The sequence below is a fragment of the Nicotiana attenuata genome, chromosome 6, assembly GCF_001879085.1.
Source record: "Nicotiana attenuata strain UT chromosome 6, NIATTr2, whole genome shotgun sequence".
NCBI lineage: Eukaryota > Viridiplantae > Streptophyta > Magnoliopsida > Solanales > Solanaceae > Nicotiana > Nicotiana attenuata.
In genome coordinates, this window is record NC_031994.1 from 93592520 (window position 1) to 93610998 (window position 18479).

Below are 18479 nucleotides of genomic sequence, written 5' to 3' on the forward strand. Positions count from 1 at the left end.
ATCTGTCTTTAAAAGTATCATAGGATCCGTGATATTTAAACACATTGACTTTGTACCATAAATTTTTTAAATACATTGACTTCATGAAACACATGGTATATGTTTACTATTACACTATATTCGTAAAATAAAGCATATTCACACGAGAAAGAAAAAAGATAAGGAATAAAATTGAATTAGATATACTAATATGTCAAAAAAATTGTTATATTGTTTAACCAATTATAGTAGATTAAATTTTAATATTATCGAATCATTAATTAAATTATTCATAATTATATCATAAGTAATCTGATTATATAAGTTTTTTAGTAATCTGATTATATAGCACATGACCAAATGAGTTTCCAACTCTTTAGCCCACAGATCAACACCTAGTGGTGCAGCCATTATTGATTTATTTCCAAAGGTAGGGGCATTTGGCGTAATTACCTGTAATTACGGAGTCCTTTTTGACCACCCGCTTTACTATTTCGGGGCACCCCAATAACAGATTTCCCTTGACCCACCTTTACCCTTTTTTCTCGTCAACAAATTTTTTCCCCAATTCTAATTTCTCCTTCTTCTCTCCCTCGAATAGACCTCGATTTTTCTTATCGACGATAAAATCAACCTCCGATCCTTCTAATTCGTCTCATTCTCTATTGATTGATACCTATTTTGGCTCTAGCCGCGCGGAAATCGAATTCCGAGGTTAGGGTTTCAGATCTATCGTTTTTTCACCAGATCTGTTCGATTATGTCGTAGGATTCGTGAAATTAAACCTTTTTCTATCTCAATTTTGTTATTATCCTTTGATTTCTCTCAATTTTGTAAAATTAAAAAAGGATCGATTTTTTCCTATGAATAGTTTGGGATTTTGGGGATTTTTTGCTTAATCCGTTTTTCTTCTGCTCAATCGCATCAATTTCTGGTTGATTTGATCTTTTGATTTTTTAAAGCCTCGAATCTGAATTTGGGGATCTAGGGTTAGGTTTTTTTCTTCTTCCTAAAATTGTAATTTATCGTTTTCGCTCACGATTTCCAGAAAAACCAAAAACATTTCATCCGAATTTCTGATTCCGATTGTCAATTGATCCTAATTAGCTCAAACCAAAAGATCTTTTGCTCGATTTTACGAAGACTTCTCCCAGGTACTAAAACCGTCATCTTTTCCGATCATTTTGGCTTTATTGAACCTGAAAAATCTGATTTTTATTTTTATATTTAAAATTTTGCTCATTCAATTAAAAAAGTTAATTTTTTAGATATTTCGATTTTTGTCGTCAAACTATAATAAAACTTCCCGAGCCACTCCATTTTCACTGTACACGTGCCACGTGTCACTAATAAAAAACTTAGACAAATGATTACTGTGTCCTTTATACCTCGAGTGGCAAATGGTATCAACTAGATTCTTTGCTCATAACAGAGTGGGGTCTTATGTCTATCGTTTACTCTCTTTTAATGATAGTTTAGTTTTAGTTGTTCTTACATATAATATACTTGGTATACATGCAGTAGTTTTGTTAGTGACGTTCTGTATCCTTTTAACACCTCTTCAACTTAACTTCCTCTTGCAGTTAAATATGGTGCAGAAAAGACCATTTGGTGAAGAAGAGTTGTATGAAGTTTCATCGAAGCAACCGAGACATGTAGAACCAAGTAGACAGCTAGTTTCCTTTTTGGAATTTCCATGTGAATCAGTGGCTCCTCCTAAGTGTTACACTTCAGGTTAGGAAGAGATTATTATTCTATCAAATTTCCGAAATGCTTTGCATTGTCTTAGCTGCTTTGTGAGTAATTGTTGGAATGCTTTTATTTACAAGATTGCTCTTTTAGCAACAAGTTTGGATGTGAATGAAATTTCGGGTTCATTATTCTTGGATGATCTTAATATCCATGCTCTTTGGTAGGTGGAGAAGATGACAAAGCTGCCACTGACAAGAGACCTGGTAGTGGCAATGTCGCTGAAGTCCATATTTCTACTGAGAAAGGAACTGAGATGAGCTTTCATGGCTCTGCTTCGAACTCTTCCTGGGCCACTAGTAGCACCAGCGAAGAAGATATCAGGTCCGAGGCACCTTTTCACATATTGGCAGCCTCTGAGTATTACAATATTGATCCTCCATTCAGAGTTGTTATTCATCCAAGGGAGGTCTATGCCTCTCTTTTGAGCAATTCGCCTCGAAAGTTGGTCTCCATTGGACCAGATTTCCAAGCTGAATTACCAGAATGGGGTGCATATGATAGTAGGAATAAATCCATCAAGGAGTGCACGAATGGAAGCCTGAATCTTCCATCTCAAGATCTAGAATCAGATTTTGTGGATCATTGTGATGAAGAGAGTAAACTTGCTGGGACTTGTATCATTCCAATGCCTAAACTAGAGCTACCTGCAGACCATGAGGAGAACGTGGGAGCAGGAAAAATTGAGTGCTCCTGTGAAGATGCTGGTTCCTTCGGATGTGTTCGACTGCATATCATGGAAACTAGGTTGAAGCTTAAGGAAGCCCTAGGTGAGGAAACATTTGTTAGGTTGGGTTTTTATGATATGGGAGAGGTAGTGGCAGAGAAATGGCGTGAAGAGGAAGAGGAATTATTTCACGAGGTTGTATTTTTCAATCCTGCTTCACTAGGCAGGAATTTCTGGAACCAACTTGCTGTTGAATTTCCTTCACGGAGTAGGAGAGAACTCGTTAGCTATTATTTTAATGTCTTTATTTTGCGGAAACGTGCCAAGCAGAACAGGTTTGACCCGTTAAATATAGACAGTGATAATGATGAATGGCAGGAGATCGATGACGATGTTGTTGCTGCTGAAGCTAAAATGACGGATGAGGATGAGGATTCCGTGGTTGAATCACCAGTATACCAAAATTATCCTGGTAGCTATGAGATATATGACAATGATAAAAAAGCATATGATGAGGAAGCTGGTGGTGCAGCCTTGGAAGATTATAGGACTATAGATTTTGGCAGGAGGAATGTCTTGAGTGATGAGTCAGAAGCATGTCCTGATAAGTTGATTGATAATAACAACAGTTCTGGACACAATATTCAGCCTCTAGAAAGACATTCAAATGAAATAGGTGACCATGATGTACAAGATAACTCTTGTACCACTGATGCAGCTGAGCTTGGTTCAGAAGCACCACAAGTAAAGACTGACAATTCTAAACACTGGGCAAGTAATTTTGCTGGTGTTGGAAGTGGCAGTGGGCATGATTTTGTGATGGGGCCATCTAATGGTAAGGAATGGGACATCGGGTACTTAAGCTGTGCTAAAAATAAAGTTGACCTGTTACCAACCTGCACTATGATTGAGGAAGTCTTTGGAGATGGAGCCTGGAGTTCCAAGAACAAAGATGGTCATGGTTTAGGCTAAGTGTTGACATATTCACCCACTGTTACCAACCTGCACCGGTTTTTTTTTGCTGTTGAATCATCCTGGGAATGCTTCTTATGGAGAGTGGAGTCCATTTTTTCTTGTATATTGTTAGTGGTGGAACGAGAAAGCATGTAAGAAATGATTTTGCAAGGGGGATGTACATCAGCTGATTTATACATGGCCGTTATCAAATTATTTTATTGCCATTGTTTCATATTGAAACACACCAATTTGAGATTTTCGACCTTGCTTTGGGGTGGCTGTAGGAAGCTGTTTTCAGGTAGGCGCTTAGTATTTATATATGTAAAGTTTTATGGCCGAGTTGAGCCATATTTGGAGAAATGGAAAAAGAAATCTTTTAAATCTGATATGTGCCAAATTTTGATTATTCTTTTGTATAACCATGGACAAAGAAGAAGTTTTAAAATGTACCGTGCAATCATCTAACTTTACATCAAAGGCTTTTCTTCTGGTTCTAATTCTGAAAGTGGTGGTTTGTTCTCTTTCTGTCTTCAGTGAATGAGTGAATATTGCGCTTTCGCCATCACCAGCTTTCTTGATGGTCAACAACCTCTCCCTTCTCTAATTACCGTGTAAACATTAAGATTGCCTAATGAATTTTGAGTAATTTTATTCTAAGGGTAAACTATGATATTATCATCAGATCTATTTTCAGACTATAGAGGTTCTACTCTGCAAAAAATTGTTTCAGCTGCACATGATGTGAGAAGTTTTGTCCTGAAAAGAACCATCATGTCTTTCCAATGCAGGATAAGAGTTATGTATGGTATCAACTTCAACTCTGCTCTTTTTCCTGAAAAAGCATCAATAGGAGGAGAAAAAGGACATTGCTTAGACATGAAAAAGCAATTAACATATCATACTACATAAAAACAATATTTTATTCTGGCACCCCACATGACTATTAGATAGAAAAGGAGGAAGTAGCTAGTAGCAAGGTGGGCCTCTTTGCTTGGTTATACAAAAGGGAAAAGTATCAATAATCTACTAAGTCAAAGTAGTAGTGGTAGAGTGCTTAACCAACTCTTACTTGCATGATCCATCCTAAAGACTAAGAAATTCAAGTTGTTTTTATGGGGCTTTATTTTTTGTTGTGTATTCCTTTTATTTCATTGACCTTTATGATATTGAGTATTGCATAAGAAATTGCTCTTGATAACTCGCCATGGACGCGTGCACCATTATTATTCGTATAAAATAGTGATGGGGTATAACCGATAGCCTGAATCGATAAAATGCTATTGTATTATCGATATCGGGTTATTGGGTAAATAGTTCGATAACGGTTTAATGTAATTTAACTATTGGGTTATCGGTTCGGGGCTTGGTTTGCCCAATTTCATTAACGTTTAACCGGTAGCCCATTAAGCTTTAACAAAATTATAATTTTACTCACTAAGTATATGAAACCATCTTATGGCTTCATTCTCTCATTCTCTCAATTCTCTCGGCATATACTCTTCATCTTCAGACCTTAATCCTTAGAGTAAGTTTTATATTTTTCTGAATTTCTCATCTTTAATTCTTCAGTTAAGATTTATAGTTTTAAACTTAAAAGAATTAATTATTCAGATTTTTAGCTTTTCTATTTGTTTATTCAGGTGCACTGATTCTTTAGTATTTACAAGATTAGGATTTTATTATTTTCCTGTGAATTATGCCCGCCCACAGTGAGATAGTTAGTAATATTGGATTGTTGAATGTCTTATTTCTTACTCCTACTAACTTATAACCTTGAAAATTGAGATCATTTATTGAGATTTTCAAATGCAAATAAAGTTTTTTTTCTAAAGTTGAGATTTAATTCATCTTTTCTTAAGAGCAAAAGTTCAGTTCATTTCTCTTAACAATATGATCACGATTTCTATAATAAAAACATAATTTTTTTAGATATTTTTATTTTTATCAGGTAAATAAATAACCGAAACCGATAAGGATCGATAACCGAGTAACCGACACCCGATAACCGATATCTTATCGGTTCAGTTATCGGTTTAACATATTTATAAACCAATAACTGATATGCCGAACTGATAATATTCACAACCGTACCAAACCGACCGATGCCCACCCCTAGTATAAAGTGACATATGCATGCACAATTAGGACTCACAATTTAATATTCGTACATATTTAACAAAAAATTTAATACATGTATAAGATTTGAGTTAAAACCATTAAATTTGCTCGACCAAGGGAAAAACACTATGTTTTCTAGTTATGTCTATATATTTTATATATCAATTAATGCTCGACGTGCTTACAATCAATGAATCTTTTTCTCATATTCCAATTGTTTAATTATGGATCTGATATCACATAGTGGACCAATAAAGCTCTGACCTGCTTGCTTGCTTTACTGCTAGTTGGCCAGTCCTTAGCAAAGATTATATTGCTTTATTTGTTTGCTTGTGAGGCAATGAAGCTCCTCAATAAGACTCATTTACTTGTGAGTTGTGACCAACAAAGGTAGGCCTAGTAGATCTTACTTTGACTTAGAGGTAAAAGTGACCAAACGACTCCAATAATTTGGTTACAAATTTGATCATTATATATCTAATGAAATTAAACTTTAATGACAACATCCATGATAATTCTGGACTGCAGTTTTGGATTACTCCAAACAAAAATAAGGAATTTTGGAAATTACCAGGACGACAAATATGTTTCTTGTGACAAAGAAAGGACAAGAAAGAAGAAAAGAGTGGAAGTTGTAGGTGGTGAATCAAATGAATTAAAAGAGACAGTCCTGTGCATGAAATATTCCATATTTATGTATTGTCTATGGAAGAGTCGTACTCCAAAGGAGTGTGATATAGGTAGCCTACTCGGCTAATTCCAAGGCTCGAATATGTGACTATGGATCACATGTAGACAACTCTACTGTTTCTCTAAGGCTCTGCTTCGAGAAAAAAAATTAAGAAAAAGAAATCAAGATTGGGTTAGAATAGGGGCGTCAAATGAACGGGTTGGGCTGATTTTAAGTGGGTCAAATGGTTGACTCAATAAATGGGCAGGTCAATGATCCACCCAAAAGTAATTGGGCTAAGATGGGTTGAGTCAAGTTGGGCTAAATTTTGGGTAGTAGACCAGCCCCAACTCTTACCAAGCTTTAATTAATCTGTATTGTTTTCTTATGAATAGTCTAATTATTAAATAAGACTTTTTTTTTCTTTTGCTATGGTCATATATAACATACAAACAAACAAAAAATTATTTTAAAGATATTTTAGCAAAGTTACTCAAGGATCAATTTGGGCTAAAAATCAGCTCAACTTCAAACGGGTTGAGTCAAAATGGACTAAGTTCAATAAATGAGCGGGTCAATAATCAGTCCAACCTTGAAAGGGTCAAACGAGTTTGAGCTCAAATTGCCACTCCCTAGATTAGATAAAGAAATTTTTGAATAGTAGGTGGCTGGCTAGCTTTCTAGCTAGTGGAAAATTAGCTTGTCTAGTAGTAATAGTAATTCAATGCCCCCCTGTTTCCCCTAGTGGGAGTGTGTTCAAGCCTAAGTCTGAATAAGGGCATGAATTTGATAGCATAGGGAGCTTGACACTCAAAGCATAAAGCCAAAGTGGGCATCTTATCTTAAAGAGTAAATAATTGGGTATTCAAGACATGGAATTGAAGAAGAAAGGGAGTGACAAAACTTTACTTGAAAGAGTGTCTTTGTTTGTCAATTTGGAGCATTACTTTTGGCAAAAATAGAGTCCTAAAACTTCTTCACTCTCAAGTGAAGTCACTTTGGGCAATAAGATATATATGCCACACAAATGTCCACACGTATTTGAGCAATTTAGAATTGTCTACTTTGTAAGCTATGTTGTTGCATTATGTATATATTATATAACAAATTTGTGGTCCTTTAATTTAGTACTAGCCAAGTAGTATGCAATGAAATTAAATTGCCACATGGTAGAAGCTCTTCTAAGCAATGATGCATGGTTTTGTGTCACATATACTGATCATACAAATATTTTTTAGTAGATTAGTAACTATTGTTATTGGTACTATTTATCATAGAATTTACCTCTAATTAACTTATAAGTTATTTAATTTTGTAAAAATCATTTATTATGTTGGTGTAAATATCCAATTGGTTTGATATATGCCACCTTATGATCAAAGTGGTTGAGCAGCTTTCTCACCAGCCATCTAGTACGTTAGGCAAAAAACTTCATATCTTCCACAACTTCATAGCCTTATGCCCTTATCTTATGAATTACAACCATTACTACAATAAGAATAATACCCGGTATACGTAACCTTACCTCTACCTTGTGTGAGGTAGAGAAGTTTTTTCTGAAAGACCCTCGGCTTAAGAAAAATATTTTCGAAATAAGTTTAAAAATATAAGAGTAAAAAAGCTACGATGAACATACTGAAAAAAAGAAAGGTATTGACAGCAAAAGTAGTAAAGATAACCAAAGTAAAAGAGACAATAATAGCAATAAAATAAAGAATAAAATAATAAATTGACTAACAATAATATTAATACTGATAAGGAGAAGAGCGAGCAGATAAGGTGTTCAAAATTAAATTATTTTGTGTGATTAATAGCCCGTTTGGCCAAACACCTCAATTTTTGGCCAAAAGTGCTTTTGGCAAAAAAAAAAAAAAACTTTTGGCCAAAAAAAAGCTTGGCCAAACACCTCAATTTTTGGCCGAAAGTGCTTTTGGCAAAAAGAAAAAAAAAAAATACTTTTGGCCAAAAAAAAGCTTGGCCAAACAGGCTATAAATTAAATTAATATGAGGAGCACTGCTTCTCTTATAATAAATCATACTTTCTAGAGACCCAATAAAAACGGTCCACATGCATGTGCTTGTTCCTCTTAACTATGAAAAGGCAAGTCTGTCCTATTTTTGAAATATTAGACACCAAGAATAAGTTAGATATGAACTCTGAAGTCTAAACACTCACATGACAGCCATATAATGAGTTGTTCTACTCACTTGTGCTTAACCTCAGCATTAATTTGCTCAAAGTTGACCAGAAAATGAGATTTGATGCAGTGTTTTCCTCCCAATCATTTTTGTCCTTCAAAAAGATTATCTTTTCCTAGTGATTAATCAATCTAGAAAACCTAAAAATCTCAAGAATTTACCTTTTAAAATCCAAGATTCTTTAGCCAATCACAAGACATTTTGCCTCACACAACAATCGTATATTGCATGTATTTTGTATACTTCACAAGGCAAAAGTTAGGCATAAAATAATGTGCTCGCACATGTTTGATCTAATAAAATGTTTGTTTAATTTGGTTTAAGTAGAGAAGGAAACAGAGAATTGCTGTTTCCTCGTAATGTATAACAACTTTCCCTAGCTATGTGCTACAGCTTTGTTAAAGGGTAGCTCGGTACACTAAGCTTTTGCTATGTGTGGGGTTCGAGGAAGGGCCGGACTACAAGAGTCTATTGTACGCAGTCTTAGACTGCATTTTTGCAAGAGATTGTTTCTACGGCTCGAACCCGTGACCTCCTGATCACATGGCAGCAACTTTACCAGTTATGCCAATACTCCCTTAGTGCTACAAATTTTGTTAGCGAAAAGGAAATCACAAACAGACAATTTTACGGCTACACAATTGTGCTACGGTTGCCGGCTTATAAAACAGGCATAAAAGGTGAACAACTTTCATTACCTACCTTCCTATAAAGTGATTAATATCCTCAATATATAATTAGGTATTAACCTTGTGGTTAGTGATATGATCATTTATGATATGTCCATCCTAAAAATCTGCAAGAATTTTCTCATTGCTTTTGAACTCAGCTCTTCATTTTTCTTTCGCAGTTTGTTGTCTTTGTATTTTTACAGGAGTTAGGCCTCTCAATAGCAGGCTGTAACCAAGATAGGCTGGCAACCTTTCAATTTTGGGTTAAATTCAAAAAAAGCCAGATTTACAAGTGGTAATTGAAAATAGCTACAGTTTCAAAAATAATCGAAATTTAGCCATTTTTCATATAAAGATAACGAAAACACTGTTCAAAATCCGAAAAATATTCCAGCATAATATACTGGAGTTCGAATTTTTTATATGTGAACTTCCAGCATAATATACTGGAGTTCCAGTATATTATTCTGGAACTCCAGCATATTATGATGGAGTTCCAATATAAATATATTGGAATTCCATCACAATGTACCGGAGTTCCAGCATAATATGCTGGAAGTTCATACACAGGTGCTCCAATCTTCAGTATATTATGCTGGAACTTTCCGTGTTGCAGCAAAATAGTGGCTATGTTTCAATGACTTAGCAAACGTTGGCTATTTTTCAATTACCGGTTTGAAAACTGGCTAGCTCGTGCTATTTTCACTTCAGTTTTACACTATCAACGCAAACAATACAGTAGACTATCACTCTATTTTTCAAGCTACCTTATAAGGGTCGCTAAAAAATTACATGTTATAGTAAGTCAACTTAACCTAATAAAAAATGGTGAGTAATCTATCTATATAGAATAGGAGAAGCAAATACACTACATTAAGACAAGTGTCTTAATCACAAAAAACCAAGTGGCATTGTTAAGAAAAAATAAACTACTTTTCTAACTAACTTGTTTTTGAATTTTAAATTTTGAATTAATTGGTTACACTACTTGAATTAATAAATATAGATATCTTATAATTATCAATAAAAAACGAAAATACAAAAAAAATACCTACTCGTTCTAATTGGAGTTTTAAAATTATTTTACAATAAAAAAACAAAAATAACAAAAAATAAAAAAACTACCAATTCAAATTGGAGAGTAATTTCTTCCTAATATAGTTGTATTAGTGTTTGTGTGTTTATATATATGGGAGTAGTTATTATACTAAATTGGTTATTTATTAATAATTCATATGTCAATTTAACAATATTAAGTAATGGATAATACAATTAGATAACCAAGGAACAAATATATATATATATATATATATATATATAAGACGTATAACAATAATTAAAATTATTATGAGAAAAGTCGTACATATATACACATAACTAAAATCATAATAAATAATTAGTCATAAATGAAGAATACTAAAAAAAAATCAAAGGATATCGTAAAAATATATATACTAATTAAATTTCTCATATAGGAAAATTTAGTTAATAAATAGAACTCATAATTTCATAATGAAAAATACAAAAATATAAAGAAACTATTAAGATATAATACATAAGATAATATATTATATGTAAATCACATTTTATTAAGTTTTAAAAATATTAGTACGTTTTTTATAAAAAATAATAAAAGGCTTATCTCTTTATACTTTTGATGAATTCAAAATTATAATTTAGTAAAAAAATGATATTATTTAAATTTTCAGTAAATATAAATGAGAAAACCAATCAAATATTATAGTAGAAATGAATGTAAGAAAAGGGTGCATAAACATAATTTTATAATATTATATTTTGAATTAATTAATAAATAAAATATAAATATATAACACTCAATAAAATTATTGATAAATTTAGACAATTGAAGAATTTTAAACGGTATAACATAAGTATGAAAATATATATTTCCAGAATAAGAAAATATATACGTATGTTCTACTAGAAGAGAAGTAGTATCAAAATATTAAGCCAATTGATAAATTAGTAAAAAAATTACATTAGTAAATGTATAGTACTAAGTACTTGCTAATTTAATAAAGAATAAACAAGGAATAAACAATTTATTTGTTTACTATAATGCTTTGTATCCTTTGATTTTTTATAAATTTTATTATTTTTATGTACACTAAATAATAAAATATAAATAATATTTATTAAAATAATATGATATATTAGATCATAATTTTATAAAATTAATATTGCGTCAAATTATCCGCGCATCACGCGAGTTCTGACACTAGTATAGAAAGAATTACAAGAAAATACACATGATAACAAAAAATGACCCATGTTTTTAAGCTTTACCCGACCTAGCACATATTCTACATATTTTGAAAACATCAGCTTTTGCAAATTCAAAATATGTGTTCTTACAACCATTGCTTCTAAAAGTTATGGAGTTAAATTTGTGTTCTCACAACTATTGCTTTCACTCTCTCTTCTTCTCACATCTTTTACATATGCTAGGGCCCGTTCGCCANTATAAATTTTATTATTTTTATGTACACTAAATAATAAAATATAAATAATATTTATTAAAATAATATGATATATTATATCATAATTTTATAAGATTAATATTCATCCGCGCATCGCGCGGGTTCTAACACTAATTTATTATAACAATACAATGTAAATCTTTTGTCATTATGTAAAATAAAATAGAATAAGATTCTTTTTTTTTTTTTTTTGCTAATAAAAGTAAGAGCTTGATTTATACTATATATACCGAATGACTTAGCAAGTGAAGCAACAGCAAAGGAAAGGAGCTGGCAGGACCTACAAGTCTTTGGAAAAATAGAATAATTAGGAAAATAAACGAGATGACCATATAGTGGAATTTTTGTTTATTTCTTCTATAACTTACAAGGAAAGCTTTGGAGCAATGTTAGTTGTCTCCGTGTGACCTATAGGTTATGGGCTCGAGTCATGGAAGCAGCCATTAATACTTACGTTAGAGTAATGTTATACCGACGGGTTCAATTGAACCCATAACTTTCGACGCGAAATAAAAATTTATATGTAAAAATCATTAAAATCACAAAAATATTGAATATGAATCCATAACTTTAAAAATATAATTAATGAGTTCAATGTTAAAAACATTAAAAGTTGAACTCAAACAGTTTAAATTCTGGATCCGCCTCGATATTACACCTTTTAAAATGCGACCCTTCCCCAAACCCTGCAAGAACACAAAATATCGTATGCATCGAGCTGCCTTTTTTAAATCACTTGAAGTTGTGGGCTTCCTTATCCTTAATAGCTAGCTAAGGTCAGCTCAGCCATAGAGATGCTCAAATTAATGTCAGCCGTCGGATTTGGGTTAGCGTAGTATTCTCAGTTAAGTACACGTGTTACTACCATTTTCCCCTTCACCTCTTCTTTTTATCTTTTGCTTCCATGCATGGTTTTCTCCTTCTAATTCCAAATTTAGCATTGTAATTTGTAAGAGAGAGAAAAACTGGAGAGAGACAGTAAACTACTGTTGAAGAACAGAACCCCCATGATAATTCAATGGATGAAGAAGCGAAGAAGAAGAAAGAAACAGATGCTACAATGAAGAAGAAGGTGTAAAGCTTCGGAGTTTACTAAGCAAATTTTGGACTTATGTCTGAAGTCTTTAGTAGTACATGACGTGGCAAAATTGTAGCCCTTGATATTCAAATCCTAAGTTCTAATCTTGACCACTGGATTAGAAGACAAAGACAGATCTGGACCATTCATTTTAATTATGCTGATACACGTGAGTGAGCACATGCTCACATTGTAAAGAATAATTTTGTTAAGTTAGTTATACCACTAGCCAATAGAAAACAGGACAAGTGTATAGGAATATTTTATTTACAATTTTTGTATCTATAGATAGGGCTGTATATAAGCAACAGTACTTCAGTGAATAAATATACAGAGAAAATTCTCACAAGTTCAAGCTTTTCTTTCATGGTATCAGAGCAGTTTTAGCTCGATCCATTCACAAATTTTCTCTAATCTCTAAATATTTATCTAATCAGCATCATCTCCTTCTCTGAATCATGCTTGGAACAGAAGCTGCAACTGATCTCACAGTTTTTGCATCAACCAGCACTGGAGCAACAAATGACTCCAATCACCCTCTTCATTTGCATTCCTCCGACACTCCAGGAATGCCATTGGTTAGCTCACCATTTGATGGTAGAGGATTTCCTGGATGGAAAAGGTCTGTACTCATTGCAATCTCTGCAAAAAATAAGCTTGAATTTATCAATGGATCTTGTGTTGAACCAAAATTGGATGACAAGGATTACCCGCTATGGAGTAGATGTAATGACATGGTTACCTCTTGGTTGCTTAACTCCTTGACAAAAGAGATAGGTGACAGTGTCATTTACTCAAGAACAGCTAAGGACCTCTGGAGCAGTCTGGAGCACAGATTTGGTCAGTCTAGTGGAGCCAAGTTGTACCATCTGCAAAAGGAAATTTCAAAGATAATCCAAGGAAACAGCAGTATATCAGCTTATTTCACCACACTTAAGAGACTTTGGGATGATTTGGACTCTCTTAACTCATATTTAGGATGTACTTGTGCATGTATTGTGAGGGCAAAAGGAAAATGGCTAAATTCATGGAAGATCAGAGGGTGATACAGTTTCTAATGGGTTTGAATGATGCTTATGCACAAGCAAGGGGAAATGTTCTCATGCTTACTCCTACCCCTAGCATGGATCAAACCTACTCACTGTTACTACAAGATGAAAGTCAAAGGGAGATTTACATGAGCCCACAGTATCCTACTGATGGGGCTTCTTTCATGGTAGGAACACAGAATAAGTTTCCACAGAAAAGCAGTCAATCATAGAAAGGATGGAATCCTCAACAGAAATCAATCAACACACAGTATAAATCCAAGCCAAGGAAGTCCAAATTCAATCCTAATGTTAGTTGTAGCTATTGCTCAAAAATAGGACATGTGAGGGCTGATTGTTACAGGCTTATTGGATTCCCTGAGGAGTTTCAATTCACTAAGGGTGCAAATCTTCAAGGAACAATCAAAGCAAATGCTACAGTAGCAGACCAGCAGGGACATGTACATGCAGATGAGCACAATGGAGGAACTACAAACAATCAGACTCAGTTTTTCAGTAAAGAACAGGTTACTGAACTGGTGAATTTAATTAAACAGGTGCAAACTGGAAATTCAGGAAGTGGAAACTCAGAAATTAGTGCCAATGCTGTTGCTGGTACCATTCTTAAATACTCAGGCACTTGTCTTGCTGTTTTTAACACTAAAACCTGGATTATTGACTCAGGTGCCTCAGAACATATGTGTTTTGACTCCAAATCCTTCCTCACTTTATCACCTTTGCCTGTCCCTTTACATATAAGTTTGCCTAATTCTTTTCAACTCTTTGTCACACACATAGGACAAATTTGCATTCAACCTGATATGATTCTAGAAAGAGTACTATATGTTCCATCTTTTAAGTATAACTTACTCTCTGTTCATAGGTTATGTACTCAATTTCAATGCATGATCAACCTCACTTCTAGCAAATGTCTTTTGCAGGTCCCTTTAATGAGGAGGGGACACGTTTTTGGTGAAGTAAAAGATGGTTTGTATCTACTCCAGCCTAGAGGTTTACAATCTAGAATTCAATTCAGTCCAAGTGTAATTTCTGTTCCAAAAGGAAGCAATTCCAATTTAGTATCTAGTAAAGCTCCCCTTTCCATTCCAGTATTTGCTAGTACTGTTTCAGGTGTAATTCAATGGCATGTCAGGTTGGGGCATTTGCCCTTTTCAGTAATGAGAAAACTCAGTTTCATTCATTTTCCTTCAAATTTTAATAATGTGTGTGAAATTTGTGCTAAGGCAAGGCAAACTAGGCTTCCTTTTCCCACTAGCCAAATCAGGACTAAATCTCCTTTTGATCTCATTCACATAGATACTTGGGGACCCTTTAAGACCACTACATACAATGGTTACAATTATTTCTTGACCATAGTTGATGATTTTAGTAGGGCTACTTGGACCTTTTTATTGAGTACCAAGTGCAATGCCTTTACAGTTCTGAAGTCTTTTCTATCTATGGTAGAAAGGCAATTTAACAAGCAAGTAAGAAGGGTAAGATCAGACAATGCATGGGAATTGGGAAAGGGAACACAGGAGACTAAATACCTTCAGGAACAGGGGATCATTCATGAGACATCTTGTGTGTCCACACCTCAACAGAATGGGATAGTGGAGAGGAAACATAGGCATCTTCTGGAAATTGCAAGGGGTTTACTGTTTCAGTCCAAGGTTCCTCTCCAATATTGGGGAGAATGTGTATTGACTGCCACATTTTTGATCAACAGATTCCCTTCCAAAGTGTTAGACGGAAAGACACCTTATGCAGTTTTGTATGGGAAAGAACCTACCTATGAAGTCCTGAGAAGTTTTGGGTGTCTATGCTATGTTTCAACCTTACCTAAACACAGAGATAAGTTTGCACCCAGAGCTAAGGCTTGTGTATTTTTAGGGTATGCACAAGGTCAAAAAGGTTATAAGGTTCTGGACAAAGAGACAAAAAGAGTGTTTGTTTCCAGGGACATCAAATTTCATGAACATCTCTTTCCTTTTCATTCCCCATATTCTACTACCTACTTCCCTCTTAACCACACTCCTACATCAGATATGACTCCACCTTCTATTTCATCTTCAGATCCTAACCCTGCTTGTCCCTCACCTGATCTTCTCCCAGTACCTTCACCCGATTCTCCTACTCTTGACAAAGTTTCTACACCCATTTCCAGTCCTAATTCACTCCCTATGCCTCATCATTCACCTATGCTAGGAGATTCCTATACTCCTTCATATTCACCTATTAAGCCTATATCCAGGAATGTGATTCCTACACCTCCACCACCCATTAGGAAATCTGAAAGAATATCCTAAAGACCTACCTACCTACAGGACTATGTCTGCAATGCCATTATCCTATCTGACCTCACTAGTTCCTATTTCACACAACCTCCCCCACCTACTGTTTTTTCCTTTACTGCCCTTACTGCCACCAATCAACACCTTGTTCACTCACTCTCAACCATATCTGAACCTAACAGCTATGCACAGGCTTCTATTCACCCAGGCTGGAAAGCAGCTATGGATGCAGAAATTGCAGCATTACAATTAAATCACACTTGGGATGTGGTGGATTTACCTACAGGGAAGAAAGCCTTACCTTGTAAATGGGTGTACAAGGTCAAACATCACTCAGATGGGACTGTGGAAAGATTGAAAGCTAGGTTAGTAGTCAGGAGAGACATTCAAAGGGAGGGAATTGATTATTTTGAGACCTTTTCACCTGTGGTAAAGATGACAACCATCAGGTGTCTTTTAACTGTTGCTGTGAAGAAAGGTTGGGCAGTTTCACAACTTGATGTGAATAATGCCTTTCTACATGGAGAGTTGCAGGAAGAGGTTTACATGAAATTTCCTGCAGGTGTATCTCCTCCTAAACCAAATCAGGTCTGTTTGCTGAAGAAATCTCTCTATGGGCTCAAACAAGCCTCCAGGCAATGGTATGCTAGGCTTGCTGGTGCCCTGAGTTTTAAGGGATATTCTAGCTCACTAAATGACTATTCTCTATTCTACAAGGTAAATGGTGAGCTAGTTTCTATCTTAGCAGTGCATGTGGATGACATCCTCCTCACAGGGGATGATGGTGCAGAAATAGAACATATAATTGCTTTTCTTCATTCAGAATTCAAGGTGAAACACTTAGGCAACATTCACTATTTTCTAGGCATGGAAATACTCAGAGAAAAACAGGGGTTCATCATCAGTCAAAGGAAATTTACCTTGGAATTACTGCAGGAGTTCCACTGCACAGGGTCTCGAATTTCTTCTCCACTGGATCCTTCCACTAAGCTTCAGGCAGATTTGGGCCCTCCTTTGGATGATCCAACCATTTATCACCATTTAGTTGGTAAACTAAATTATCTGACAAATACTAGACCTGATCTCTCTTTTGTTGTTCTTTCTCTGAGCCAATACATGCAAAAACCTTGTGTTTCTCATCTTTCTGCTGCTCAACGTGTCCTAAGGTATCTTCGCACAGATCCCTCACAAGGGATCCTTTTATCTTCCCATCCTTCTTTTGATTTGATGGCTTTTTGCGACGCTGATTGGGCCGCCTGTCGTGATTCACGTCGTTCAGTGAGTGGATTTTTTATTACCCTTGGAGGAGCCCCCATTTCCTGGAAATCTAAGAAACAAGCATCCATCTCTTTATCATCCGCCAAAGCTGAATATCGTTCAATGCGTCGAGTCACGGCTGAGATTACATGGCTTGTTCGTCTTTTGGCCGATTTCACAGTCCATCCCACTTTGCCTGTCCCTCTTCACTCTAACAGTCAAGCTGCCATTCACATAGCTCGTAACCCCGTCTTTCATGAACGCACCAAACATGTGGAGTTGGATTGTCACTTTGTTCGTCAACAATTTTTGTCTGGTTTAATCTCTCTCCATTTTGTTCCGTCGGACTCTCAGCTCGCAGATCTATTTACCAAACCCTTATCTGGGGGTTCTCATCGGGGTATTTTGTGCAAGCTGGGAGTCCATTCTCTCCCCTCCACCTTGAGGGGGGATGTTGAAGAACAGAACCCCCATGATAATTCAATGGATGAAGAAGCGAAGAAGAAGAAAGAAACAGATGCTACAATGAAGAAGAAGGTGTAAAGCTTCAGAGTTTACTAAGCAAATTTTGGACTTATGTCTGAAGTCTTTAGTAGTACATGACGTGGCAAAATAGTAGCCCTTGATATTCAAATCCTAAGTTCTAATCTTGACCACTGGATTAGAAGACAAAGACAGATTTGGACCATTCATTTTAATTATGCTGATACACGTGAGTGAGCACATGCTCACATTGTAAAGAATAATTTTGTTAAGTTAGTTATACCACTAGCCAATAGAAAATAGGACAAGTGTATAGGAATATTTTATTTACAATTTCTGTATCTATAGATAAGGCTGTATATAAGCAACAGTACTTCAGTGAATAAATATACAGAGAAAATTCTCACAAGTTCAAGCTTTTCTTTCAACTACTAGTAATACTTCAAATTTTCTTCTCTCCTTTTAGTAGCTTGTTTATCCACCAGCTTCTTCAGCTCTCTTTTCTTGCCTAGTAAATCTTGTTATTGATCAAAAGTTCATTTTTTTGAGCTAAAAATTCAGAATTCTGAAACCCCATTTCATATTTCAGCTTCTTATCTGGTTTATAATTTGTTCTGTTTTTTCTTGGTTGACTCTGTATCATTAGCTTGTTGGTTTAGTAGAATGGTATGTAGAGTTCAAACATATTTTTGAGCTTGTGTGGAATACTAATAGCCGAGGGTCTCTCTGCCTTTCCAGGATAGGGATAAGGTTGAGTTCATCTTGTCCTCCCTAGACTCCACGAGAATTCACTGGATTTTTTTTATTGTTGTTTTTGCTGTTGTGAGG

General features: G+C 35.0%; 2 protein-coding genes across 3 annotated transcripts; both read left to right on the forward strand.

Annotated features, from left to right (window-relative positions):
* On the forward strand, positions 470-3797 carry LOC109227484. Of its 2 annotated transcripts, none has more exons than XM_019392668.1 (3): positions 470-1133; positions 1563-1713; positions 1896-3797. In XM_019392668.1, exons 2-3 carry the CDS (start codon positions 1569-1571, stop codon positions 3365-3367), a joined length of 1617 nt encoding a protein of 538 aa, XP_019248213.1. In that variant the 5' UTR covers positions 470-1133; positions 1563-1568; the 3' UTR covers positions 3368-3797. The 2 variants fall into 2 exon arrangements, with proteins under 2 accessions (XP_019248213.1, XP_019248214.1); XM_019392669.1 differs by having other exon boundaries at positions 470-693.
* Positions 13048-13635, forward strand: LOC109228111. The gene has a single exon (XM_019393287.1). The coding sequence runs from the start codon at positions 13048-13050 to the stop codon at positions 13633-13635; it is 588 nt and encodes a 195-aa protein (XP_019248832.1).

Bases quoted from the DNA above. Each gene is read 5' to 3' on its own strand.
- LOC109227484 (XM_019392668.1), top strand. From the start codon at position 1,569: ATGGTGCAGAAAAGACCATTTGGTGAAGAAGAGTTGTATGAAGTTTCA. The intron at 1,714-1,895 runs GTTAGGAAGAGA...GCTCTTTGGTAG, and splicing joins TCCTAAGTGTTACACTTCAG to GTGGAGAAGATGACAAAGCT.
- LOC109228111 (XM_019393287.1), top strand. From the start codon at position 13,048: ATGCTTGGAACAGAAGCTGCAACTGATCTCACAGTTTTTGCATCAACC.